The sequence below is a fragment of the Hyla sarda genome, chromosome 1 (genome assembly GCF_029499605.1).
Source record: "Hyla sarda isolate aHylSar1 chromosome 1, aHylSar1.hap1, whole genome shotgun sequence".
In the NCBI taxonomy this organism is placed as follows: Eukaryota; Metazoa; Chordata; class Amphibia; order Anura; family Hylidae; genus Hyla; species Hyla sarda.
This window is the reverse complement of record NC_079189.1, coordinates 315384646-315411786: the sequence shown is the minus strand read 5'-3', so window position 1 is coordinate 315411786 and position 27141 is coordinate 315384646. Positions and strand designations below refer to the sequence as shown.

At 44.0% G+C, this 27141-nt stretch overlaps 1 protein-coding gene across 1 annotated transcript in view; it reads right to left on the bottom strand.

Moving 5' to 3' along the window:
* Positions 1-27141, bottom strand: part of ZCCHC7 (zinc finger CCHC-type containing 7) — a 280450-nt gene that overhangs the window by 7621 nt on the left and 245688 nt on the right. Inside the window, exon 7 of the mRNA XM_056518293.1 lies at positions 14557-14652. Within this exon, the coding sequence (XP_056374268.1) occupies positions 14557-14652 (96 nt within the window). The remainder of the gene's footprint in view (positions 1-14556; positions 14653-27141) is intronic.

Below are 27141 nucleotides of genomic sequence, written 5' to 3'. Positions count from 1 at the left end.
GGGTTTGTACAGGACATGAAGATCACTGTATGAACCCTGTGCATTTATATGTCAGCGGTAGAGATGAGCGAACTTACAGTAAATTCGATTGGTCACGAACTTCTCGGCTCGGCAGTTGATGACTTTTCCTGCTTAAATTAGTTCAGCCTTCAGGTGCTCCGGTGGGCAGGAAAAGGTGGATACATTCCTAGGAAAGAGTCTCCTAGGACTGTATCCACCTTTTCCAGACCACCGGAAAGCTGAACTAATTTATGCAGGAAAAGTCATCAACTGCCGAGCCGAGAAGTTCGTGACAAATCGAATTTACTGTAAGTTCGCTCATCTCTAGTCAGCGTTCATACAGGGAAGCAGAGATACACGGGGTTCACACAGGAAAGAAGAGATGCACAGGGTTCATACAGGGAAGCAGAGATGCACAGGGTTCATACAGGGAAGCAGAGATGCATGGGGTTCGTACAGGGAAGCAGAGATGCACAGGGTTCACACAGGGAAGCAGAGATGCACGGGGTTCGTACAGGGAAGCAGAGATGCACAGGGTTCACACAGGGAAGCAGAGATGCACAGGGTTCACACGGAAGCAGAGATGCACAGGGTTCACACAGGGAAGCAGAGATGCACAGGGTTCACACAGGGAAGCAGAGATGCACAGGGTTCACACAGGGAAGCAGAGATACACGGGGTTCCTACAGGGAAGCAAGGGAAGTAGAGATGCACGGGGTTCATAGAGGGAAGCAGAGATGCACAGGGTTCATACAGGGAAGCAGAGATGCACGGGGTTCATACAGGGAAGCAGAGATGCATGGGGTTCATACAGGGAAGCAGAGATGCATGGGGTTCATACAGGGAAGCAGAGATGCATGGGGTTCATACAGGGAAGCAGAGATGCATGGGGTTCATACAGGGAAGCAGAGATGCATGGGGTTCATACAGGGAAGCAGAGATGCATGGGGTTCATACAGGGAAGCAGAGATGCACGGGGTTCATACAGGGAAGCAGAGATGCACGGGGTTCATACAGGGAAGCAGAGATGCACGGGGTTCATACAGGGAAGCAGAGATGCACAGGGTTCATACAGGGAAGCAGAGATGCACAGGGTTCATACAGGGAAGCAGAGATGCACAGGGTTTTTACAGAGGCCTTCATGTCAGCGTTTATTGGACTGCAGCTTTGAGAGAAAATCATGTCAGGAGGGACGTACAGGAGAAATAACACTGTAGCATGTACAGCTTCATCCAGGGGAAATTGAGAAGGAGGGGAAAACGGATTTTGGCGGCGCCCGGCAATTGAAATCTACACTTGCAGAATCCTGCAAGTGGAGTTTTAGATTAAATCATTATGTGATAGCCTGGGGGAGTAGGGTATGGGGAGTGTAGCTGTGCGTTGACTAAAGGGTGTCTGGTTAACCCTTGCTATTCGTGACGCCAGGGTGAGGGCTCCTCTGTAATGCTTGTCATACCGCGACCCTTCCCAAGAGCGATAGGGAGGTATAGAATAATTGAATGTCCACAACCGGAGAGTTTGCTGAAAACAGTTGGATCTTTTACTGAAGATTTTATGCAAACTTCACAACAGGAACAGTCTCTACAAATGCAAATTCTCTTGGAGATTGACAAAGGTTTGGACCTTCAGCAATTTAAAGTCTTTAGGATAACATGCATTGTTCCACTGGATTTAGAGGATTTAGTTGCGGTCCAGTAGTCACACTAGCTTTAGCGGGGATTAGTTTAGAACTCACAGTTTAGGTTCTGCTGAGGCCGTTAGGCCTAGAGTGTCTTTGAAAGTTGTGCAGATTCGTCCTGCTAGTCCGGCATCCATGAGAGCAGTAACCCAAGAGAGCGATCATTGGCTACAGCTCCCTTATATGGGCAGGGGCTGGACAAGTGCTAATTTGTCCATACTGATGTCAATCACATTCACAGAGGATTATGGGTAACATGTGACCCAAGGACCTCCAAAGGTCCGCTAGCAAGGTAAGTATACTATACATTGTATTAAATATACATTATTACCAAATATGTCCATGTATAAACATTACAGAATTAGAGTAGAGGAAAGGCGACTAGGGGCTGTCCCACCTGGTGGACCCTACCTGAGCGTAGTCACTCTGACTTTGGGGACCACCATACAAGGTACGGTATGCAATATGGTACCGGGACACTACAATTAACCTGTCTAGGACCAAGGGCGTACCTGTACGGCCTCAGGGTTTCCGGTCACCACCAGTAACCGAGCGGTGAACGGAACGGGATGCTTGCTGAAATCGTTCAGCAGGCATCCCGTGCCAGTGCCAGGGGAGCTCCTGAGCGCCCCACATGTTGGTCAATTCAGACCGGTGATTTGTGGCGGTTCCAGGTCATATGTGTCTCCGGTGACCCGGTAAATAAGGGTGTTTGGGGTTGTCCAAGACAGCTTCGATCACCCTGAAGTAATAGGAGTGAGGTGGCGGGGGTGCCACCACACCTATCTCTGCTATTGGCCGGTCAGAAGCGACCGACCAATAGCAGATCGGGGAGGTGGCGCCAGGGTTAAAATTCAGTTCCCCCACTCTGCCCACCCACGGTAGTCCGGGCAGAGCGGGGGAACTGTGATGTGAGCAGTGGTGGCGGTCCCTTACCGACTGCGGGCGAGGATCCTCCTCTAGGTGTGGCGATCGTGCTGTTGACGGGAGCCAGGAGGTAAGTAGTTGCCTAGCAACATTTGGAGGGCCACAGTTTAGAGATCACTGTGCAGTGGTCTCTAAATTGTGGCCATCCAGATGTTGCATAACTACAACTCACAGCATGCACTGACAGACCATACATGCTGGGAGTTGTAGTTTTGCAACAGCTGGAGGCTCACTGGTGGGGAAGCACTGAGTTAGGTTCTGTTATCTAACTGGGTGCTTCCTCACCAGTGGGCCTCCAGCTGTGGCAAAACTACAACTCCCAGCATGCACTGATAACCTAAGGGCATGCTGGGAGTTGTAGATATGCAACAGCTGGAGGTACACAAATACAACTGTCAGCATGCCCAGACAGCCATTTGCTGTTCGCGCATGCTGGGAGTTGTAGTTATGCATCTGGATGGCTACCATTTAGAGACCACTGCACAGTGATCTCCAAACTGCGGCCCTCCAGATATTGCTAGGCAAGTACTCACCTCCTGGCTCCCGTCAACAGCACGATCGCTGCCCGCCACACTTAGAGGAGGATCACCGCACGCAATTGGTAAGGGACCTTCACCGCTGCTCACATCACAGTTCCCCCGCTCTGCCAGGACTACCGTGGGTGGGCAAAGCGGAGGAACTGAATTTTAACCCATGCGCCACCTCCCCGATCTGCTATTGGTCGGTCGCTTCTGACCCACCAATAGCAGAGATAGGTGGGGTGGCACCCCCGCCACCTCACTCCTATCACTTCAGGGTATTGAACCTGTCTTGGACAGCCAGCCCCGAACACCCTTATTTACCGGGTCACCGGAGACACATATGACCTGGAATCGCCACAAATCTCTGGTCTGAATTGACCAACATGGGGGGGCTCAGGAGCCCCCCAGGCATTGGCACGGGATGCCTGCTGAACGTTTTCAGCAGGCATCCCATTCCGTTCACCGCCCAGTTACCGGTGGTGACCGGAAACCCTGAGGCCGTACAGGTACGCCCTTGGTCCTAGACAGGTTAATTATTTAATCTAAAACTCCACTTGCAGAATTCTGCAAGTGTAAATTTCAATTGGCGGCCACCGCCAAAATCCGCTTTGCCCTCCTTCTCAATTTCTCCTGCATGAAGCTGTACATGCTACAGTGTTATTTCTCCTTTACGTCCCTCCTGACATGATTTTGTCTCAAAGCTGCAGTACAATAAATGCTGACATGAAGGCCTCTAAAAAACCTGTGCATCTCTGCTTTACTGTATGACCCTGTGCATCTCTGCTTCCCTGTATGATCCCCGTGCATCTCTGCTTCCCTGTATGAACCCTGTGCATCTCTGCTTCCCTGTATGAACCCCATGCATCTCTGCTTCCCTGTATGAACCCCGTGCATCTCTGCTTCCCTGTATGATCCCCGTGCATCTCTGCTTCCCTGTATGAACTCCGTGCATCTCTGCTTCCCTGTATGAACCCCGTGCATCTCTGCTTCCCTGTATGATCCCTGTGCATCTCTGCTTCCCTGTATGAACCCCGTGCATCTCTGCATCCCTGTATGAACCCCGTGCATCTCTGCTTCCCTGTATGAACCCTGTGCATCTCTGCTTCCCTGTATGAACCCCGTACTTCTCTGCTTCCCTGTATGAACCCTGTGCATCTCTGCTTCCCTGTATGAACCCCATGCATCTCTGCTTCAATGTATGAACCCCATGCTTCTCTGCTTCCCTGTATGAACCCCATGCATCTCTGCTTCCCTGTATGAACCCCATGCATCTCTGCTTCCCTGTATGAACCCCATGTATCTCTGCTTCCCTGTATGAACTCCAGGCATCTCTGCTTCCCTGTATGAACCCCATGCATCGTTGCTTCCCTGTATGGACCCCCTGCATCTCTGCTTCCCTGTATGAGCCCTGTGCATCTCTGCTTCCCTGTATGAGCACCGTGCATCTCTGCTTCCCTGTATGAACCCCGTGCATCTCTGCTTCCCTGTATGAACCCGTGCATCTCTGCTTCCCTGTATGAACCCCGTGCATCTCTGCTTCCCTCTATGAGCCCCGTGCATCTCTGCTTCCCTGTATGAACCCCGTGCATCTCTGCTTCCCTGTATGAACTCTGACATATAAATGCACAGGGTTCATACAGTGATGTTCATGTCCTGTACAAACCCCATTCATTTCCATGTCCTCTTTATGGGGCTAATGAACACCCCATGAAAAAGCAGAAGCCAGCCCTTGCAGTCCATCCTCCCCCTTGCAGCCCGAGGAAACCTATACACTGCACACTATATATAACACAGCCCTGGTTGGGATACACTGGCATACACACACAAAAAGGGACTACAACTCCCAGCATGTGTCATTCAAGAGTCTTAAGTCTGTGGTATAACACCAGCATGCTGCCTCTGTAGTCTCCTGGGAGTTGTAATTCACCACACCTCTACAGGGCATACACCAGTGTTTCCCAACCAGGGTGCCTCCAGATGTTGCATATCTACAACTCCCAGCATTACCTGGTTGGAAAACACAGGCATACACACACCTAACAGGGACTCCAACTCCCAACATTCCCTTGTTGGGAACCAATAGCATACACACACATACACACACCTAACAGGGACTACAACTCCCAGCATACACACACACCTGACAGGGACTACAACTCCCAGGATACATACACATAACAGGGACTACAACTCCCAGCATACACACACACCTAACAGGGACTACAACTCCCAGCATACACACACACATAACAGGGACTATACTGCCAGCATACACACACACACATAACAGGGACTACAACTCCCTGCATACACACACACATAACAGGGACCCCCTCATCCCCAGTCAGAGATTTATTTCCAGTCCCTGCAGTGTATGAATCCCCAGCCTGTGTACAGTAAACACAGTCAGAGCTCAGGCAGGGGAGATGAGGGAGGGGGCGTGTACTTCTCCCCGTGGAGATCTCCGTCCTCAGCCCGGGGAGATGAGAGGGGGCGTGTACTTCTCCCCGTGGAGATCTACGTCCGTCCTGAGCTCGGGGAGAGGAAGGAGGGGACGTGTACCTTCTCTCTCCCCTTGCTCTGCCCTCCCCCAGCTCTAGCTTCGGAAATCTTCGGAGAGCTGGGGGAGGAGCGGACGCAAGGATTCACGGAGGCGCAAAAAACCACCTCACACCGCCCCTAAATTCCTTTGTGAATCTCCCTGTTAGTTACGGCAACGTAACTAACAGGGAGATGATTGGCTAATATTAACCCATGTCATGAGATCAGTGCGCTAATATTAACCCATGTCATGAAGACGGACGCGGTTGATAGGCTGGGGGCATACAGAGGAGTTTGCACAGCCCAGCGAATCGGGGCTGTGCAAACGAAGATCATATGAATATGCAAAGTGTGGGAGTGACCCACAGGAGGCTGGGGCCGGCAAACAGCAGGGAGGATCTTAGAAATGGTGATGTTTCGTTACCAAGATGGCCGCAGCAGAGGAAATGCAGGGGGTAGGAAATTCATCAAGGAGAATCAGTGGCTGAACTTCCGGTTTCGGAGAAGTCTGGTATTACTCCAGATATCGTAATGGAGGTAAATGACAAACTTATATAAATTCAGCAGAGGTTTATCATGGTCTAAAAAGATTTTGTTCTGGAGTACTCCTTTAAGGGTGCCAATAATTTTGTACAGCCTATTTTTGGAGTTTGGTGTGACATTATGTCCAATTTGCTTTTTTTCCTCCCTTTTTTGGTTTGGTTCCAATACACACAAAGGGAATAAACGTGTATAGTGAAACATGTGTTACTGCAATCCTTTACTGTGAGAATAACTTAATTTTCTTGAAGAATTTCAGGGGTGCCAACATTTACGGCCATGACTGTATATCACACAATTTTTTTTGACAAAGTGGCATTAAAGAGATCTAGAAAAATACTAAATTATACATGGAAGAAACAACGAGGTCTATGTCTGACTGCATTGTGTTTCAATTTTATTATATCATAATTTACAAGGTGGAAAATGCTTCTTTTGTTCACCCACATGACACAAGCAATGTTTGAGCTCATATTCCTAAGCTTTTTTTCAAGCAATGTGTATAGTGCACAATAGAGTATTATGAAGAGCAAAGTGGTAATTGGCAATATATTAATAATATTAAATTCATACACAATAATAACATAAAGTGCCAAGTGTGTCATGTATGTCATATGTTAATATTTATTTTATTTTCAACCCACCATAAATCAGTACATTTTTTATCCCTTTTTTTGATGTTTTGGGGCTACAGCAAAAGTTATAGCCCAAACCATGTCTATTTTCAGATGGGACATCTTTACATCTGACAATACGTCCCAAAATACGTCCGTATTATAGCCGTATTTTCGCAGCTTAAAGGGGTACTCTGGATATGGAACAAGATGTTTTTCTCCAAAGGATAGGGGATAAGATGTCTGATGGCAGGGAGTCCCCAGTGGCGCCCCCCTCGCAATCTCTGGCCTGGCAGCATCGGCATCCGGAACACAGAAGCTTGGAGCTTCTGTGTTCGTGACATCATGCCACACCCCCACCATTCATTTCTATGGGAGGGGGCGTGATGGCTAGTACATAGCAGTCACGCCTCCTCTCATAGACATGAATGAAGGTGGCGTGGCAGCTGTAGTCGCCAGTCATCCGGCATAGAGCAGAGTTTGCTCCATGTACGGATAACCGGGGTGCCGTGTCTGAGATCGCGGGGGTACCCAGCGGCGGGACCCCCGTGATCAGACATCTTATCCCCTATCCTTTGGATAGGGGATAAGATAAGATGTTTTTTGCTGGAGTACCCCTTTAACCCCTTAAGGACCCAGCCCATTTTCACCTTAAGGACCGGGACATTTTTTACACATCTGACCACTGTCACTTTAAGCATTAATAACTCTGGGATGCTTATACTTTTCATTCTGATTCAGAGATAGTTTTTTCGTGACATATTCTACTTTATGTTAGTGGTAACATTTCGTCGATACTTGCATCATAACTTTTAAGCTCTCTGCTTATAAGGACAATGGATATTCCAAATAAATGATATATTGATTCACAAATACAATATGTCTACTTTATGTTGGCATCATAAAGTTGACATGTTTTTACTTTTGGAAGACAGAGGGCTTCAAAGTTCAGCAGCAATTTTCCAATTTTTCACAAAATTTTCAAAATCGAAATTTTTCAGGGAACAGTTCAGTTTTGAAGTGGATTTGAAGGGCCTTCATATTAGGAATGCCCCATAAATGACCCATTGTGGACCCAGTTTTTGAATTTTTACAAGGTGTAAAAGGAGATAAATCTTCCTAAAATTTGTAACCCAATTTCTCTCGAGTAAGTAAATACCTCATATGTATATGTCAAGTGCTCTGTGGGTGCACTAGAGGGCTCACAAGGGATGGAGCGACAGTGAGATTTTGGAGAGTGATTTTTTCTGAAATGGTGCCCGAACAGCAAAAAAAAAAAAACACTATTTTGGAAACTACACCCCTCAAGGAACGTAACAATGGGTACAATGAGCCTTAATACCCCACAGGTGTTTGACAACTTTTCGTTAAATTTGGATGTGTAAAGGATTAATTTTAATTAATTAATCTTTATTAGAGAATAAATCATAATTCTGACATTTTTTTTGTCACAAGTTGTCCTACATGTACATAGTAAAAGTAAGCAGATATCATTTGTAGTTTTTTTTTTACAATGCAAAAAATCATGACATTTTTACAAAAAATTACGATTTTTTGCTATTTTAACACTAATAGGTAATATATTTATACTTACTGACCAAATCGTTTATGAAACTTATACTTTCAGATGTCTACTTTATTTTGACGTCATTTTTTTGTTTTTAATTAACGTTTTAAATTAGTTAGAAGCCTAACAATTTAACTTGAAATTTTGAAAATTTGAAAAGTACATCTTTTTTTATGTGCTATGCAAGGTTTGCAGAAATTAAAATGTAGTAGAACATAGGAACACCACCCCAAATGACCCCATATTAAAAACTAGACCCCTCAAGGTATTCGCTAGGGGGGTACAGTGAGTATTTTAACACCATAGTTTTTTGGCAGGAATTATTACAAAGTCAGTGTTAAAAATTCGAAATTTGCAATTTTTCACAAATGCATCATTTGGGGGGCATATTTTTTGTACATCACCTCTGATATTGAAAGAAATGCACCCTATATTTTATTTAGCTGCTTGTCCCATGTTCGGAAATACCCCCACTTAGGCCATATATGGTTCCTTGGCCGCGTGGTAGTACTCAGAAGGAGAGGAGCGCCATTTGGCTTTCAGGGCAGAACAGTACCCCCACCCCCACAAGTGACCCCATTTATATACCGCACCCCTACAAGTTATTGGCTGCACCAGGGACCACTCTGATTGGTCCTTGGTCGGCTGGCAGTATAACGCGTCTGTCTGTGACAGTTAAGGCTCCTAATGGATATATCCGCTATGTTGTGGGAATAAGCACCCGCTCATGGCGAATATATCCATCACTGCTGCGGCTGGGTAGCTCAGTGTGTCCGCTCATGACTGCCGGTGGGAATCCGCCGCTATGAGTGGACACACAAAGCTACCTAGCCGCAGCAGGGAGCTCATTACCGTGACTGCTGCATAATGTGTAGGATCACATGGTGGACATCCGCAGCATATTACATGCTGTGGATGTCCGCCAATGCGATTCTACACATTATGCAATTTTTTTTTTTATTAGATTCATTTAATAAATGTATTTTTTATATATTTTTTTTACACTTTTATTACATAATTTATTTTTACACTTTTTAATGCTTTGGAATACTTGGTATTCCAAAGCATTGCAGTTATATGCTGCCTGCCAGTTTTCACTAGCAGGCAGCATATTAGGACGTCCTTTCAGGCAATACCCAGGGCAGACCTGGGGGTCTTTGTAGGACCCCCAGGCTGCCCAGGTATGCAGCAGCACCCGGCGATGCTCCGGGGTGCTGCAGGAGAGACAGAGGGAGCCCCTTCCCTCTGTCAGAACTCCTTACAGCGCGCGGTCACTTCTGACCGCGGCTGTAAGGGTTAAACTGTCGGGAGTGAAGTGAACTTCACTCCTGGCAGTGCGGCAGGCCGCGGTCACACACAGCACCCCGCGATAGCGATGCGAGGTGCTGCAGAGGAGACAGAGGGAGCCCCCTCCCTCTGTCATAACACTTCCGACCGCGGCTGTAAGGGTTAAAACTGCCGGGACCGAAGTTTACTTCGGTCCCGGCAGTGCAGCAGGGTCCCGGCTGTGTGATACAGCCAAGTCCCTGCCGCGATCTCGTGGGTGCACTGGGCAGCACCCACGAGAATAATGGACGAGTATAGACGTCCAGGTGCCGGAACGCCCGCCAACCTGGACGTCTATACTCGTCCATGGTTGTTATCGGGTTAAATGCTAGTTTTCCCCCGCATTTTAAATTTTTACAAGGGGTAATAGGAGAAAATGCCACCCAAAATTTGTAACCCCATCACTTCTGAGTATGGAAATACCCATGTGTGGACGTCAAGTGCTGTGCTGGCGCACTACAATGCTCAGAAGAGAAGGATTTACATTTGGCTTTTGGAAAACAACTTTTGCTGAAATGGTTTTTGGGGGGCATGTCTCATTTAGAAAGCTCCTATGGTGCCAGAACAGCAAAAAAAAATCCCACATGGTATACTATTTTGGAAACTACACCCCTCAAGGAACGTAACAAGGGGTACAGTGAGCCTTAACACCCCACAGGTGTTTGACAAATTTCCACTAAAATTTAGATGGTGTAGCTCACTCAGAACTAGAGAAATATACCTGAGGTGAACTGTTGTTTCCTTCACCCAAGGGTCTAGACGTATATTTGTGTAGAATAGTTGCTAATTCAACTAAGAACCAGTCCTCCAGTTATATGTAAAGACAAGATATAGAAAGAAAGATGATCCAGATATATAAGATATTAATTTATTAAAGATAATTACTGAAATTCAAAGTCCCAGCAGGGCCCTTGCCCTTGTATGTTGGACGGGCTGGCACAGAGATGTCAGTCCTGCAGCAGTGCCCGGTGTCCGTCTATTGTGACCAGTTGCGGTATGGCTCTCCTTGTTCTGTAGTCCTCGGCTGGCAAGGATGGCACCGGCCTTATGGATGGAATCGCCGTGGTCTAGCAGATCGTGCGGGGAGATAGCAGTAGAATGGTATCAGCGGTGGACGCGGTGCGGCGTGCCTCGTGTGAATAAGGCGCTATTTTAATAACTGCATCTATCCAAATCCAGCCATAACCAGTTACTACCTGATCGCTGACTTGCAACAGCTGGAAGTCCTCAGATTTGGGACCACGGACATTTACGCACACACAGCGCCTTATTCACACGAGGCACGCCGCACTGCTCCCACCGCTGATACCATTCTACTGCTATCTCCCCGCACGATCTGCTAGACCACGGCGATTCCATCCATAAGGCTGGTGCCATCCGTGCCAGCCGAGGACTACAGAACAAGGAGAGCCATACCGCAACTGGTCACAATAGACGGACACCGGGCACTGCTGCAGGACTGACCTCTCTGTGCCAGCCCGTCCAACATACAACTTCAAACAGCCCCAGGAATGGCGAGTGGTGCCGTGCACCATACCTCGTTCACAGCCTGTATGGTGTACATTAAGTGTTTGGATTAGTTCTGACAGCAGATGCCAGGAACTCCGCTTTCAGTTTTACATACTGTTCTATCTGCTGTGCAATTTACTATCACAAACGATTGCTACTGTATTTAGTGAATCTATTTAACTGTGCCACTTTACCATTCAGCTGCTTGAACTCTGTTTGCAATCCGAGATGCTCTGTGCTGCCACATATACATTGTTGCAGACCCCAGTGAACTGTCACTCTTATATGAGACTTACTGTGCTGCTACCTATGAAATATATTGTTGCAGATCACAAGTGAACTGTTGCTGAATTTCTATTACTATATATGAACTCAAACCGATCAGAATTTGATTGATTCATATAGATGCATTTCTTTTAATTTTTTAACCCTTATCTAATTATTCTTATTTTTATTATCACATCAATTTAACTATATTGTGTAATACAACTGTACTAGTTCTAAGTCCCATGCAAGGGCCCTGTTGTGACTTTGAATTTCAGTAATTATCTTTAATAAATTAGTATCTTATATATCTGGATCATCTTTCTTTCTATATCTTGTCTTTACAAATTTCCACTAAAGTTGGACGTGAAAATGAAAAATTATATTTTTTTTCACTAAAATACTGGTGTTACCCCAAATTTTTCATTTTCACAAGGGGTAATAGGAGAAAAAGGCTCCCAAAATGTGTAATCCCATTTCTTCTGAGTATGGAAATACCCCATATGTGGATGTAAAGTGTTCTGAGGGCAAACTACAATGCTCAGAAGAGAAGGAGCGCCATTGAGCTTTAGGAGAGAGAATTTGATTGAAATATAAGTCGGGGGCCATGTGCGTTTACAAAGCCCCCTGTGGTGCCAGAACAGTGGACCCCCCCACATGTGACCCCAATTTTGGAAACTACACCCCTCACAGAATTTAATAAGGGGTGCAGTGAGCATTTACACCCCACAGGTGTGATAGATCTTTGGAACAGTAGGCTGTGCAAATGAAAAATTAAATTTTTCATTTTCACAGACCACTGTTCCAAAAAATCTATCACACCTGTGGGGTGTAAATGCTTGCTGCACCCCTTATTAAATTCTGTGAGGGGTGTAGTTTCCAAAATGGGGTCACATGTGGTGGTGGGGGTGTCCACTGTTCTGGCACTATGGGGGCTTTGTAAACACACATGGCCTTCAATTTGGGACACATTCTTTCTCCAAAATCCCAATGGCGCTCCTTCTCTTCTGAGCATTGTAGTGCACCAGCAGAGCACTTTACATCCACATATGGGCTATGTTCTTACTCAGAAGAAATGGGGTTACAAATTTTGAGGGGCTTTTTTCCTATTCTCCCTTGTGAAAATGAAAAATTTAGGGTAACACCAGCATTTTAATGACTTTTTTATTTTTTTCATTTTCACATCCAACTTTTACGAAAATTCGTCAAACACCTGTGGGGTGTTAAGGCTTACTATACCCCTTGTTACATACCGTGAGGGGTGTAGTTTCCAAAATGGGGTCACATGTGGGTATTTATTGTTTTGCGTTTATGTCAGAACCACTGTAAAATCAGCCACCCCTGTGCAAATTTAGCCCTCAAATGTACATGGTGTGCTCTCACTTCTGAGCCATGTTGTGCACCCGCAGATCACTTTACACCCACATATGGGGTATTTCCGTACTCAGGAGAAATTCCGTTACAATTACTATTTTTTTTTCTCCTTTTACCGCTTGTGAAAATTAAAGTATGGGGCAACACCAGCATGTTAGTGTAAAAAAAAAAAAAAAAAAAAAAAAAAAAAAAAATTTACACTAACATGTTGGTGTAGACCCCAGCTTTACCTTTTCAATTTTACCTTTGGGGTAAAAGGCCCCGAAAATTTGTAACGTAAATTTTGTAAATGTAAACTCTTCCCGAGTACGGAAATAATCCATATGTGGCCCTAAACTATTTCCTTGAAATACAACAGGGATCCAAAGCAGGAGATTGCCATGAGCATTTGAGGCCTATTTTGGGAATTTGCATCTGCTACCAAAATACCCTACTTACTGTGTAGGGGTATAAGTAGTGTTTTACTTTTTATTTTGTGTAGTGTTTTTTAGGGTACATTCACACAGGCAAGGTTTTACAGTGAGTTTCTCGCTGGGAGTTTGAGCTGCGGTGGAAAATTTGTCGCATCTCAAACTTGCAGCAGAAAACTCGCTGTAAACTTGCCCGTGTGAATGTACCCTGTACCTCCAGCTGTTGCACAACCTCCAGCTGTTGCAAAACTACAACTCCCAGCATGCACTGACAGACCAGTGTGTCTCCAGCTGTTGCAAAATTAGAACTCCCAGCATGTACAGCATGCTGGGAGTTGTATTTTTGACACAGCTGGAGGCACACTGGTTGCGAAACACTGAGATAGGACACAAACTCTGTTTCACAATCAATGTGTCTCCAGCTGTTGCAAAACTACAACTCCGAGCATGCATTGACAGTTGAAGCGCATGCTGGGAGTTGTAGTTTTGCAATAGCTGGAGGCACACTGCTACAACTCCCAGCATGCCCTTTGGTAGTCTGTGCATGCTGGGAGTTGTAGTTATGCAACAGCTGGATGCACACTTTTTCATAGAAAAAATTTGCCTCCAGCTGTTGCATAACTACAACCCCCAGCATGCACAGACTACCAAAGGGCATGCTGGGAGTTTTAGTTGGAACTCCCGCTGTTGCAAAACTACAAATCCCAGTATGCCCTTTGGCTGTGCATGCTGAGAGTTGTTGCCAAGCAATAGCAGGAGGTGAACAGGCCTCACCTTCTGCTGTATCCTGCCGCCGGGACCGCCGCCGCTCCTGCCACCGGGACCACCACCGCCGCTCCTGAGGGGACCCCTGCTGGACCAGGGAGAGATAAGAAACCCCCGCCGGCCCTGATTACCGCCCAGCAGGACAGTGATTGGTCGGTCGATCTAAATTCCCAATGGCCTTGACAATAAAACAGCTTTAATAATTACGGCCATAAAATTAAACTGTGTGTGAACAAAGCTGTTGAATCCAATGGGAAAATATGGCCATTTTTTAGCCTTCAAGAGCTAAAAGATATATGTAAAATGGAAGGCTCACACATAAGGCTAGCTAGACTCATTCACTTTGTGTATGATTTTGTGTGTATGAATTTTACATGTATTTATTATTTTTAATTTATTGCCCTTTTCTCAATATATAGCTATGGTGTAATTTTTTTAAATATAAAATAGCTCAAGAAAAGGAGCTTAAAAATATATAAATAAAAAGTAAAAAATAAAAAAAGTGTAAAAAGTTACTCACATAACCACAATGACCTTTTTTGCCACAATTGCAACAGTAGACAATTCTTTTGGGGCTAGAAGCAGAATTAGATTTCTTCATTGGTCCTGGCATCACCTAAAATAAAAAAGGAAAAAAAATAAAAAAAATGAATGAACATGAAATTCACACTAAAATTATTAATGCATTATTTAAGAAACCAGCCAAAACGATATAAAGCACGTTATATATAAACTACAGGTTAATCAGCTGAGAACATAACATAAAATATTTAAAAATCTTCTAAATTCAATTATATCTGAATTATAATTAATATAACATGAACTATAAATATTCATTTTTTAGCAATCTTTATAGGCAACTTATTGATAAGATGCTAGAGTCACCACACTAATATTATGGTTAATAGGTTACTGTGAAAGAAAATGTAAAGATACTGCATATGAAGAAAAAGTATTACTTGACAATCTCCTTAAAAGGGGTATTCCAGGAAAAAACTTTTTTATATATATCAACTGGCTCCAGAAAGTTCAACAGATTTGTAAATTACTTCTATTAAAAAATCTTAATCCTTTCAGTACTTATGAGCTTCTGAAGTTAAGGTTGTTCTTTTCTGTCTAAATCCTCTCTCATGACACCTGTCTCGGGAAACGCCCAGTTTAGAAGAGGTTTGCTATGGGGATTTGCTTCTAAACTGGGTGTTTCCCGAGACAGGTGTCATCAGAGAGCACTTAGACAGAAATGAACAACCTTAACTTCAGAAGCTCATAAGTACTGAAAGGATTAAGATTTTTTAATAGAAGTAATTTACAAATCTGTTTAACTTTCTGGAGCCAGTTGATATATATAAAAATGTTTTTGCCTGGAATACCCCTTTAATGATGATGTGAATGAACTCAAGCTGTGTGTAAAAGCCAACACTATATAAATAACAAATATGCACCATTTCATTGTCGTGTATACAGTAATAAAAATAGGTTGTACGAGTTTAGCAAAAAGGGCCACATTTTCCTTCCCTGACACCATTTCACCTCCTGTCAATAGGCGATTTTATTGCAAGTATGCTCCTACCACAGTTAAGGACCACTAAATGTTAATCAGCAGCTAAAATCATTGTAGCTTAAAGAAGAAGCAACTTCTATAAAAATGAAAATACACCCCACAAACAGAAAAAAAACTTTAACACTTTCCAAACATGTTACTATTTTACAGTTTTATTGCTATTCTCATACTTGCCCAGCACAATTGATATACTATAGAAAACATTCTCACGTCAAATGTTAAAATTATCAAATAATATAAAATGAGTATTACTGTATAATTTAATACATGTTCCCTATTCCCACAACCAGCTGTCACTCAAAAAACAGCCAACGCTTGTCAGTTTTACAATACAACAAAAAAAAAAAAGGTTAGGAGAAGTGTGACTGATAAGGTGCCCTCCACTGAAATAGATGTCACATTGAGGGAGCTTGGTCTGTTTTTTTTTTTAACCTGCTTAGGCTGAATTTATGTGCCTCTTCCTTGGATTACCTGAAGTGACAATTATGGTTATTGTGCTTGCGGAAAATGTTGAATCTTTGCAGACAGCAACAAATTTACTTTTCTTGTTATTTTTTTATATCAACTTTTTTTTTATTTTAAGAAACTGTGGTTGCACGTTCAAAAACATGAACATTTTTGATGTGAAACTGTTGATCGGTCACAAAATTCTTATTTACTAAGGGTTGAATTGATAATCAAATCTGCATTTTATATGGCAGTCAACTAAAAATTAAGCTTTAGTTGTAAGATACTGCAAATGTATTAAGAGGCAAAGGCCTTTCATATTTGACTTTTCGTGTGCCATAATCTGGAATGGATTTTTTATATAATTTTCAAACAATTTCGACTTACAATAGTTTTATTGAATTAAACTAAAGTTGCAACGACAACCGTAAGAAGTATAAGCATACATAAATGTAAGCACGAGAAATCTGTATATCACAAAACAAAATGTTACATAGCTTGGTAACATGACAATATGGGAATTTCAGCCTAGGATACACAGATAATAAATCCAATAAAAATGAAACATATAAAAAACCAAAGAACCTTGTCTATTGGTAAGTATAATTAAAGAAGCACTTTGGCAAATTTTTTTATTTTTTTTTGCTTACATATTGCAGCATAGGATATTATGAGAGCTCATACAGTGATCCCTCAACTTACAATGGCCTCTATATACAATAGTCTTTTCTGGACCATTGTAACTTGAAACCAGACTCAACATACAATGCTACGGACTAGAGATGAGCGAACTTACAGTGATTCGATTCGTCACGAGTAGAGATGAGCGAACTTACAGTAAATTCGATTCGTCACAAACTTCTCGGCTCGGCAGTTGATGACTTTTCCTGCGTAAATTAGTTCAGCCTTCAGGTGCTCCGGTGGGCTGGAAAAGGTGGATACATTCCTAGGAAAGAGTCTCCTAGGACTGTATCCACCTTTTCTAGCCCACCGGAGCACCTGAAAGCTAGGCTAATTTAGGCAGGCTAAAGTAAGCAACTGCCGAGCCGCGAAGTTCGTGACGGATCGAATTACTGTAAGTCCCCTCATCTCTACTAAAGACAGTTCAGATCTGCGAAACGTGTCAATAGCTTGAAGAACTGATTGATCATAATGGGCATTTTACTGGTAAAACCCCTGTATTACTGAAGTGTATGCACTGACTGGCTGTCTGGTAGCGCCTCCCTACAGTACAGTGAGGTATTACATGTTCTGTACTTCTCTTTACCTGTTCCAGGGATAGCTGCTCCAAGTGGGGGCAGCTCCATTTTACATTTTTTGGGACACTATGTGTACTGTACAGGACCCTGAAGAAGCCCCCGTCCTCTACATAGACAATGATTTACAGCTTCCAGACGATCTTTCTTACTTTTATATGGAAGGACTGGCTTTATCTATATTAGTTATTAGTTTAATACTCACTTTTACCTATTTTTGGATGACATTTTGGGGCTTCAGAATTAATAACAAGGTTTCCATAGTTATGGTCTCCACATACAATGGTCGGCCTGGAACCCATTAATATTGTAACTTGAGGGACCACTGTAGGGATGTCCCGATACAGAAAGTGGAGAGAAAAAATGTAAAAAATTATAATAAATGTGAATTAAAGTGGTATTCTGGCTTTAGACATTTTATCCCCTATTCAAAGTATAGGGATAAGATGTCTGATCGCGGGGGGCCCACCGCTGGGACCCCCCCCCCGCTATCTCCATGCAGCACCCGCATTATATGCGGAGCTGTGTCGCCAAGCTCGGAAACCGGAAGTTTTCGGGACTGGAGACGTGATGTAACACCACGCCCCCTCGTTATGTCACGTCACGCTACCTCCCTTCATGTCTATGGGAGGGGGCTTGATGGGCGTGATTTACACAACTGCAAGAAAAAAGCACCTTTTTGCTGCGATTTTGAAAACTTACCGGAAAAATGGAAAACGTAAAAAAAACAATAAAAAAAAAAAACACAATTTGTAATCATAGCCTCAGAGGAGTTTGTATAATTGTTATATACTCTTATCCAAGAGAGATATCAGCAGCAGTATACAGGAAGAGCTATGAGGGCAAAGAGAGGTCTGGGAGCTAGCAAGAGCGCTCTAATAAGTGATGTCATCGTGTAGTTTACAGGAGGCCAGCTGACCCAGAACATGCCAGGTCCGTAATATAATGAAATTCTTTCAAGCACATTGGAAGCTGTGAAAAAGGGAACTACATAATTGCTATATTCTTTCAACCAATCTTAAAAGAAATATATAAAAATTATATTTAATCACTTAAGGACCAAGCCCATTTTTTCACCTTAAAAGGACCAGGCCAATTTTATTTTTAGGTTTTCATTTTTTCCTCCTCACCTTCTAAAACCCTTAACTCTTATTTCCATATCATCTATTTAAACGTGCGCATTGCCGCAGATGCAGTGATCTGCATTGATCATGGCATCTGAGGGGTTAATGGCAGACATCCGCGCCATCGCTGATGTCCGCCATTACTGGCTGGGATAGCAGCCAGGACCTGCAGTGCATGACGCGAGGATCGCTCCGATGCTCATGGTCATGTACCGGACGTAAATGTACATACATTACACTTCTGTGCAATCACACTGTCCACTCAGGAAGAAACACTAATTGACAATTCAATTTCACATGCAAATGGAACAGACAACAGGTGGAAATTCTAGGCAATTAGCAAGACACCCCCAATAAAGGAGTGGTTCTGCAGGGGGTTAACACAGACCCCTTTTCAGTTCCTATGCTTCCTGGCTGATGTTTTGGTCACTTTTGAATGCTGGCGGTGCTTTCACTCTAGTGGTAGCATGAGACAGAGTCTACAACCCACACAAGTGGCTTAGGTAGTGCAGCTCAACCTGGATGGCACACCAACGCAAGCTGTGGCAAGAAGGTTTGCTGTGTCTGTCAGCGTAGTGTCCAGAGCATAGAGGCGCTACCAGGAGACAGGCAGTACATCAGGAGATGTGTAGGAGGCCGTAGGAGGGCAACAACACAGCAGCAGGACTCCAACTTCTGCCTTTGTGCAAGGAGGAGCAGGAGGAGCACTGCCAGAGCCCTGCAAAATGACCTCCAGCAGGCCACAAATGTGCATGTGACATGAGAGGGTGGTATGAGGGCACGATGTCTACAGGTGGGGGTTGTGCTTGCAGCCCAACACCCTGCAGGACGTTGGGCATTTGCCAGAGAACACCAAGATTGGCAAATTCGCTACTGGCGCCCTGTGCTCTTCACAGATAAAAGCAGGTTCACACTGAGCACATGAGACTCCGTGGAGAATGTTCTGCTGCCTGCAACATCCTCCAGCATGACCGGTTTGGCAGTGGGTCAGTAATTGTGTGGGGTGGCATTTATTTGGGGGGGGGGGGGCGCACAGCCCTCCATGTGCTTGCCAGAGGTAGCTTGACTGCCATTAGGTACGGAGATGAGATTCTCAGACCAATTGTGAGACCATATGCTGGTGCGGTTGGCCCTGGGTTCCTCCAATGCAAGACAATGCTAGACCTCATGTGGCTGGACTGTGTCAGCAGTTCCTGCAAGAGGAAGGCATTGATGCTATTGAACTGACCCGCCCGTTCCCCAGACCTGGATCCGATTGAGCACATCTGGGACATCTTGTCTCACTCCATCCACAAATGCCTCATTGCACCACAGACTGTCGAGGAGTTGGCGAAAGCTTTAGTCCAGGTCTGGGAGGACATCCCTCAGGAGACCGTCCGCCAGCTCATCAGGAGCATGCTCAGGCGTTGTAGGGAGGTCATACAGGCATGTGGAGGCCACACACACAACGAAGCCTCATTTTGACTTGTTTTAGGCTGGAATTCCACTGAGTTTTTTTTTTTTTGCAAAAACACCAATTTTCCCACACAGCGTTTTTTCAGTGAAAAAACGCCGCATCCAGAAAACAGAAAACTGCAATAATGCAGATTCACTTGGCGTTTTTCAGTTTGGCTTTTTTTTATTTTTTATCCTTTTGGCATTTTTCAGAAATTTCGGGCTCAGAGGCTGGATTTTCAAAACGCCCGACAAAACCTAGTTTGGCGTTTTTTGCCCTGAAATCGTGGCATTTTCCTCCCGTAGAAGTCTATGGGAGAGCAAGAACGCCAATAATAACGCCATGTTGGTTTTAACTTTGGCATTTTTGCAGGCGGTTTTTATTCTTTTTTGGACTTCAGCGATTCAAAAAAGTGATGGAGATACACTTTTTTTTAATAAAAATTTCGTAGGGTACCATAAAAAATAAATAATAAAAAAGATAAAGTAGTGATGGAAAAAATTGTATCTAACGAAATTTATCTTTATTACGAAATATTTATTAATTTTTAAACAGGGATCAATTTATGTGGGCGGGTAAAGCACTAAAAATTTAGCCGACAATAATAAAAATGTAGTGTGTGTGTGTGTGTGTGTTTTTCACAGTTTTTTTTTAAAAACATTTTTTAGGTAGTACTACTACTCCCAGCATGGAACACACTGTTCCATGATGGGAGTAGTAGTACCTGTACTAATTGACAGATCGCCTGTTGCGATCCTCCTGTAAAATGTATAGATGCGGGTGGCCGCTCTTTTATCGTCCCCTGCACTGACGTATATATACACATATTCCTATTTCCCGCAGAGAGCTGTGATTGGCCAGATGGTTCCAGCCAATCACAGCTCTCTGTGGGAAATAGGAACATGTGTATATATACGTCAGTGCAGGGGACCATAGAAGAGCGCCGGCCGCATCCATACATTATACCGGAGGATCACAGCGGGTGTCAGAAGTGATACCAGCTGTGATCTTTCCTTAACTACAAGTACCACTACTCCCAACATGGAGTACACTTTGCTCCATGCTGGGAGCTGTAGTACCTGCATCAATAGACAGATCACAGCAGGTGTCAGAAATTACACTCGCTGCGATCCGTCTATTAATGCAGATACTACAACTCCCAGCATGGAGCAGAGTGTGCTCCATGTTGGGAGTAGTAGTACCTGCAGTTAAGGACACATCACAGCGGATGTCAATACTGACACCCACTGTGATCGTCCTGTCTATAGCAGAGATGGAGAGTGGCTGTATACAGCGCTCGCATCCCTGCTCTGCACTATACTCCGGGCAGGCCACTCATTCATTCATATTTTCCTCAGAGCTGTGATTGGCTGCAACCATCCGGCCAATCACAGCTCTGGGCGAAAAATATGAATGGTCAGTGATGTGAATAGAACATCACTCAGAGTACAGAGCAGAGATGCGAGCGCTGTATAGAGCCGCATCTCTGCTATATTATGGACGATCGCATCGGGTGTCAGACTGACACCCGGGGCGATATGTCTATGGTACAGATAACACTACTCCCATCATGGAACAGTGTGTTCCATGCTGGGAGTAGTAGTACTACATAAAAAATGTAAAAAAAAGAGAGAAAAAAAAGTTAAAAGAGAACTACGGGATTTAACATTTTATCCCCTATCATAAGGATAGGGGATAAGTTTCAGATCGTGGGGGGTCCGACCGCTTGGGCCCCCCACGATCTCCCGTACGGGGCCGCGGCTCTCTGCATAGAGAGCGTGTGTCGACTACCGCACGAGGAGGTGGCTGACACGCGTCCTCCATTTACTGCTATGGGAGAGCCGAAGCGCTGCCTTCGGCAATTTCCGGCTCTCAGCAGTGTATGGAGGGGGCGTGTCGGCCGCTGCTTCGTGCGGTGGTCAACACGCCCTCTCTAACCAGAGAGCCGGGGCCCCGTACGGGAGATCGCGGGGGGGGCCCCAGCGGTCTGACCCCCCCGCAATCTGAAACTTATCCCCTATCCTTATGATAGGGGATAAAATGTTAAAAGGGAACCAATCATCAGATTTTACCCTATATAACGCTTGGTAAAGTGTTATATAGGGTAAAATCTTTATTTTTGCCATTCCCGGGGACGCTCCTGCCCCCAGGGATGGTGAAGATATGAAGTTATATACTAGTCACCGCCGCCGCCGCCCCTACTCCCGTTCTTCGGCCGGCAGCGACGCCCCCTCCGCTTGATTGACGGGCCGCGTCATCACTCTGCTCCGTCTGTTCAATGAGCGGAACAATGACGCGGCCCGTCAATCAAGCGGAGGGGGCGTCGCTCCCGGCCGAAGAACGGGAGTAGATGAGAAGAGCTCCCCGCCCAGGTGACTACTTACGGCAGCGGCGGTGACTAGTTTATAACTTCATATCTTCACCATCCCTGGGGGCAGGAGCGTCCCCCGGGAACGGAACGGTGAAAATAAAGATTTTACCCTATATAACGCTTTGCCAAGCGTTATATAGGGTAAAATCTGATGATTGGTTCCCTTTAAATCCCGTAGTTCTCCTTTAAATACACACACACTTTATAAAAAAAATGTATGAAAATGTTGTGATTAAAAAATAAACATTTAAATACATTTTTACATCCCTACATTTTTGTTTTTTGGTACCCAGCTATTTTGTAAAAAAAAAAAAACGCCAAAGGGGCCAAAAAAGGCAAATTCCACACAAAGGTAAAAACGCCAGAAAAACTGCCAAAACGCAGGAAAAATCCGTGGTAGTTTTCCTGGCGTTTTTGCTGGGGGGGACGGGGGGGGGGGGGACAAAAACCTCAGTGGAATCCTAGCCTTAAGGACATTACATCAAAGTTGGATCAGCCTGTAGTGTGGTTTTCCACTTTGATTTTGAGTGTGACTCCATATCCAGACCTCCATGGGTTGATAAATTTGATTTCCATTGATATTTTTTTTTTGTCAGCACATTCAACTATGTAAAGACAAAAGTATTTCATATGATTAGTTCATTCATTCAGATCTAGAATGTGTTATCTTAGTGTTCCCTTTATTTTTTTGAGCAGTGTATGTACTCAAAAATAGGGAAATGGTGCCTAACAATTTGTTTTCTTATTTAAATCGATGGCACAAAACTAAAAGCCTGTAGTTAATGTAACATCAATGGTAAATAGTCAATTACTGAAAATACAGCAAAACTCAAAGCAACCAATCACAGTACGGCTTTTATTTTCAAAATTTGAAATGTGCGTACATAGTATGACACAAAATGGTGACATTGAAGCAACAAAAACTTGTGTGTGCAGAAATTTGCAAGAACACGGTCTGGCATGACAGTACAGGGATACTTTCAGAAAAAAATTTGGTAAATGTGTTGCGAATGAAACACACTAATATATTTTTGTCCAAAATAAAATTATTTAAATATAATTGGCTACCACTTCTGAGATGGAGGACGTTCTCCTTTGGTTGGTGCCACACAAGATAAACTTTTCTGCTGCTCCTCAATTCATCTGGAGTATATCTTCACCTGATTCTTCACCTGGGTCCATGCCTGGACCTTGGGGGGGGGGGGGGGGGGCATTATATTGGCTGCCTCCTGTATTGCCCTGTCGGATGCCCCACAAAGACCCTATGATAAGCTGCTTTCGGATTTACATCAGGAGAGTGACACCTCTAAGCGATATTGCACTCCAGTACAACTACCCTGTAATGGCGCCATTTGGTTTCCCTTTTTCTTCAGATATTTTCCCAATTCATAACTCAGCATATATCCAGAAGTAGGACAAGAACCACATTGAATATTTAACTACTGATTTGCATAATTTAATTACTGAAAACAACCAAGTGAAAATGTACTTAGATATTGGTACACAATAGTGTATGGCCTTGACTAAAGAAAAAGACAAGAAAGATTAACATCTACTTTGATTATTTTATTTTGGCATAATACTGGGTTTCTTCAACAAGATGTCACAATGAAAAAAGTTAAACACACTGAAGGAGGATCATGAATACAGTTGTGCTGCTTTCTTTTGTTACTTACATTGAAATAATGTAAATTTGATGGGCAATATCTTAAAGACCATTTCATCATCAATATATAGAAAGTAATAGCCTGGTAGATAGCATTACCTATAAGGAGACCATCCCATCTGTTTTTTTTTGCTGAAAACCTGATATTTACCGAGTTTACTGGTGCATGAAAGAAGATAAAGGATGAGCCTACCACGCCAAGGATTTAAGTCCTAATGTCTCCTCAAAGTGCTGCTGATGCAAAGATTACAAATCATTTTTACTTAAATGTGATTTTTACATAACCCTTTTTTCTGCTTGAGTAGTTAGTCCAGAATGAATGAATGCTATTAAAACACTTAATCATTATCTGGGAACTGGCCTCCACTACTAGGAATCTCCATGACAAAGACCTGAAGATCAGACAGGAAAACTGCCTCAGCACAGTGTCTGCTGACAATATTCTATGCAAATGCAGGCTGTGGACAGCTCCCCCAGTGACCTTGGACTAGCCCTTATCGGAACGGACTTGAATATGCAGTTCCTGTTTGTGAGCCAGACCTGATAACTGAGCATGATCCAGAGTAATAACCAAAAGACAGATACATGAATACTCATAGCTAGATATTTCCCATGAACGTTCAATGTTCGAGAGTTCCCTTACTGGGCATATAGGAATGTACTTTTTATTTTTCATTTTTACACACTGCATATGAAAATTTATTACAACATGAGGATCTGGCTTTATACGTTATAGGATGAGCAAGATCTATACATATGTGCTAATTATATGTCATTATAATGTCCATCACTAATAATTGTCATACATGAAAGTTTCATTCATCTGTTTAGATAAATACATTTCTTTATTTGTGACACTGCCACATAGTTCTGATGTAGTCTCTCTCAGGAAGTGCTCCTCTCTCCTGCTGTGCTGTCTAAGGCTGCTTTCACACTATGAGCATTCCTCCGTTATTAAACATCCGTTTTCTGTGTGAAAACGGATGTATAATAACGGGTGCTAACGGCTGAATAAATATTCATCCGTTAAGACCCGTTATAACATCCCTCATGTATGGCCGTAACACCTCTGCCTACAGACTCCCACAGCCGGGACTACTACTACTCCCATCATGGTACAGACTTGTTTCCATGATGGGAGTAGTAATTCCCTTGCTGCGGGAGTCTGCAGACAGCTGGGGAGGCTACATTAGTGTTTGTACTACTCCCCCCATCATGGAACAGTCTGTTCCATGATGGGGGTTGTAGTACAGGGGCACAGTACAATTCTGAGACCTGATGCGATCCGAAGTTATTAAGCAGGGGAGCGGGCGGCAAGCTCCGCAACCCTGCGAAGTATCAGTGTGTTTTAACTTTCATTTTCTAATCCCCCACTGGGAGCCCTGAACGGTCAGTACCGAGAACCAATTCAGGGCTCTCAGCAGGAGATTTAAAAATGAACATTGGAAGTAGCAGGGGGCCATATCTATATTAAAAGCGCTTTGGGGAGCAATATATATAGCACTGCAAGGGGGGGGGGCAGACATATAGCCTATATATCTAGCCCCCCAGCGCATTTATAATATGCCCCCTGCAGCGCATTAATAAATATATACCCCCGCTGGCGCATTAATAAATATATATACCCCCGCCGGCGCAAGTATAATGTATCCACCGCATGTATATGTACCCTCGCAGCATCTATATACATACGTCACCACTGTGCTATGAATGAAAAGCATTCTAGCAGCAGCCGGGGGCCCGATGCTGCTGATAGAAATACTTTTCATTCACAGCGCAGCGGTGACATATGTATATAGAAGCGCTGTGGGGGGCAGATAACGCTATATGTTTGCACCCTCCAGCGCTTCTATATACATATACCCCTGTAGTGCTATGAAAAGTATTTCTATTAGCAGCGCATGGTGCCAGCAGCTGGCTGCCGGAACTATGTGTTGGTAATAGAAATAATTTTCTAGATATATAGGCTATATGTCTGTCCCCCCCCCCTGCAGCGCTATATATCTTGCCCCCCAAAGTGCTTTTAATATAGATATGGCCCCCTGCTACTCCCAATGTTCATTTTTAAATCTCACTCTGAGAGCCCTGAATGGCTCCTCAGTACCGACCATTCAGAGCTCCCTGCAGGGGATTCAAAAATGAAAGTTAAAACACACGATACATCGCAGGGTTGCAGAGCTTGCCGCCCGCTCCCCTGCTTAATAACTTCAGATCGCATATGGTCTCAAGTGAGACCCGGAGGGATCAATCCCTCAGCCCCTGTACTACAACCCCCATCATGGAACAGACTGTTCCATGATGGGGGTAGTAGTACAAACACTAATGTAGCCTCCCCAGCTGTCTGCAGACTCCCGCAGCCAGGGAATTACTACTCCCATCATGGAAACAAGTCTGTTGCATGATGGGAGTAGTAGTAGTCCTTCAGCACTGCAGGAGTCTGCTGATGTCACCTCTTCTGAGCATGCTCAGAAGTTATAATGGATACTGTAAACCAGGTGCAAACGGATGAGATAAAGGCTCATCCGTTTGCCATAGACTTCAATGTTAAAAATAACGGCCGTTAATTTTCCCGTTTCTTGTGACGGAAGAAAAATTTGCGCATGTCGCGTTATTTCTCCCCTCATAACTAACGGCCGTTATTCATGACGGGCTATAGCGGTTCATAAGGGGTAATAAAAAAATCCCATAGACTTGAATGGGATTGTTTAACGGCCGCTTAACAAGGGTTTTCAGACAGACGTTTGTAACGGATTAATTTTTATAGTGTGAAAGCAGCCTAAGCTGATGCAGCTGCACCAGGAACCCCTTTTAGAAGACTCGTAAGGGAAGACAGACACAGCAAAAACACCATTGGTGCTGGTCTGAGGGCAGTGTCTGCCTATCCAACAAGGATCTACATAAAAGCTATTTTATAACAATAAAAAATTTGTTCCAACAGAAGTAGCATTGATTTGGGAGTGTATCATTTGTGGGCACTATATACTGTATCTTACATAAGTGAGTCCACCCCTCTTTTTTGTAAATATTTTTATTATATCTTTTCATGTGACAACACTGAAGAAATGAAACTCTGCTACAATGTAAAGTAGTAAGTGCACAGCCTGTATAATAGTGTTTAACCCATTAATGACAATGGACGTAAATGTACGTCATGGTGCCGTGGTACTTGACTCACCATAATGTACATTTACTCTCCGTGATTACCGCGAGCACCGGACCGGTGCTTGCATCATGCACGTCAGGTC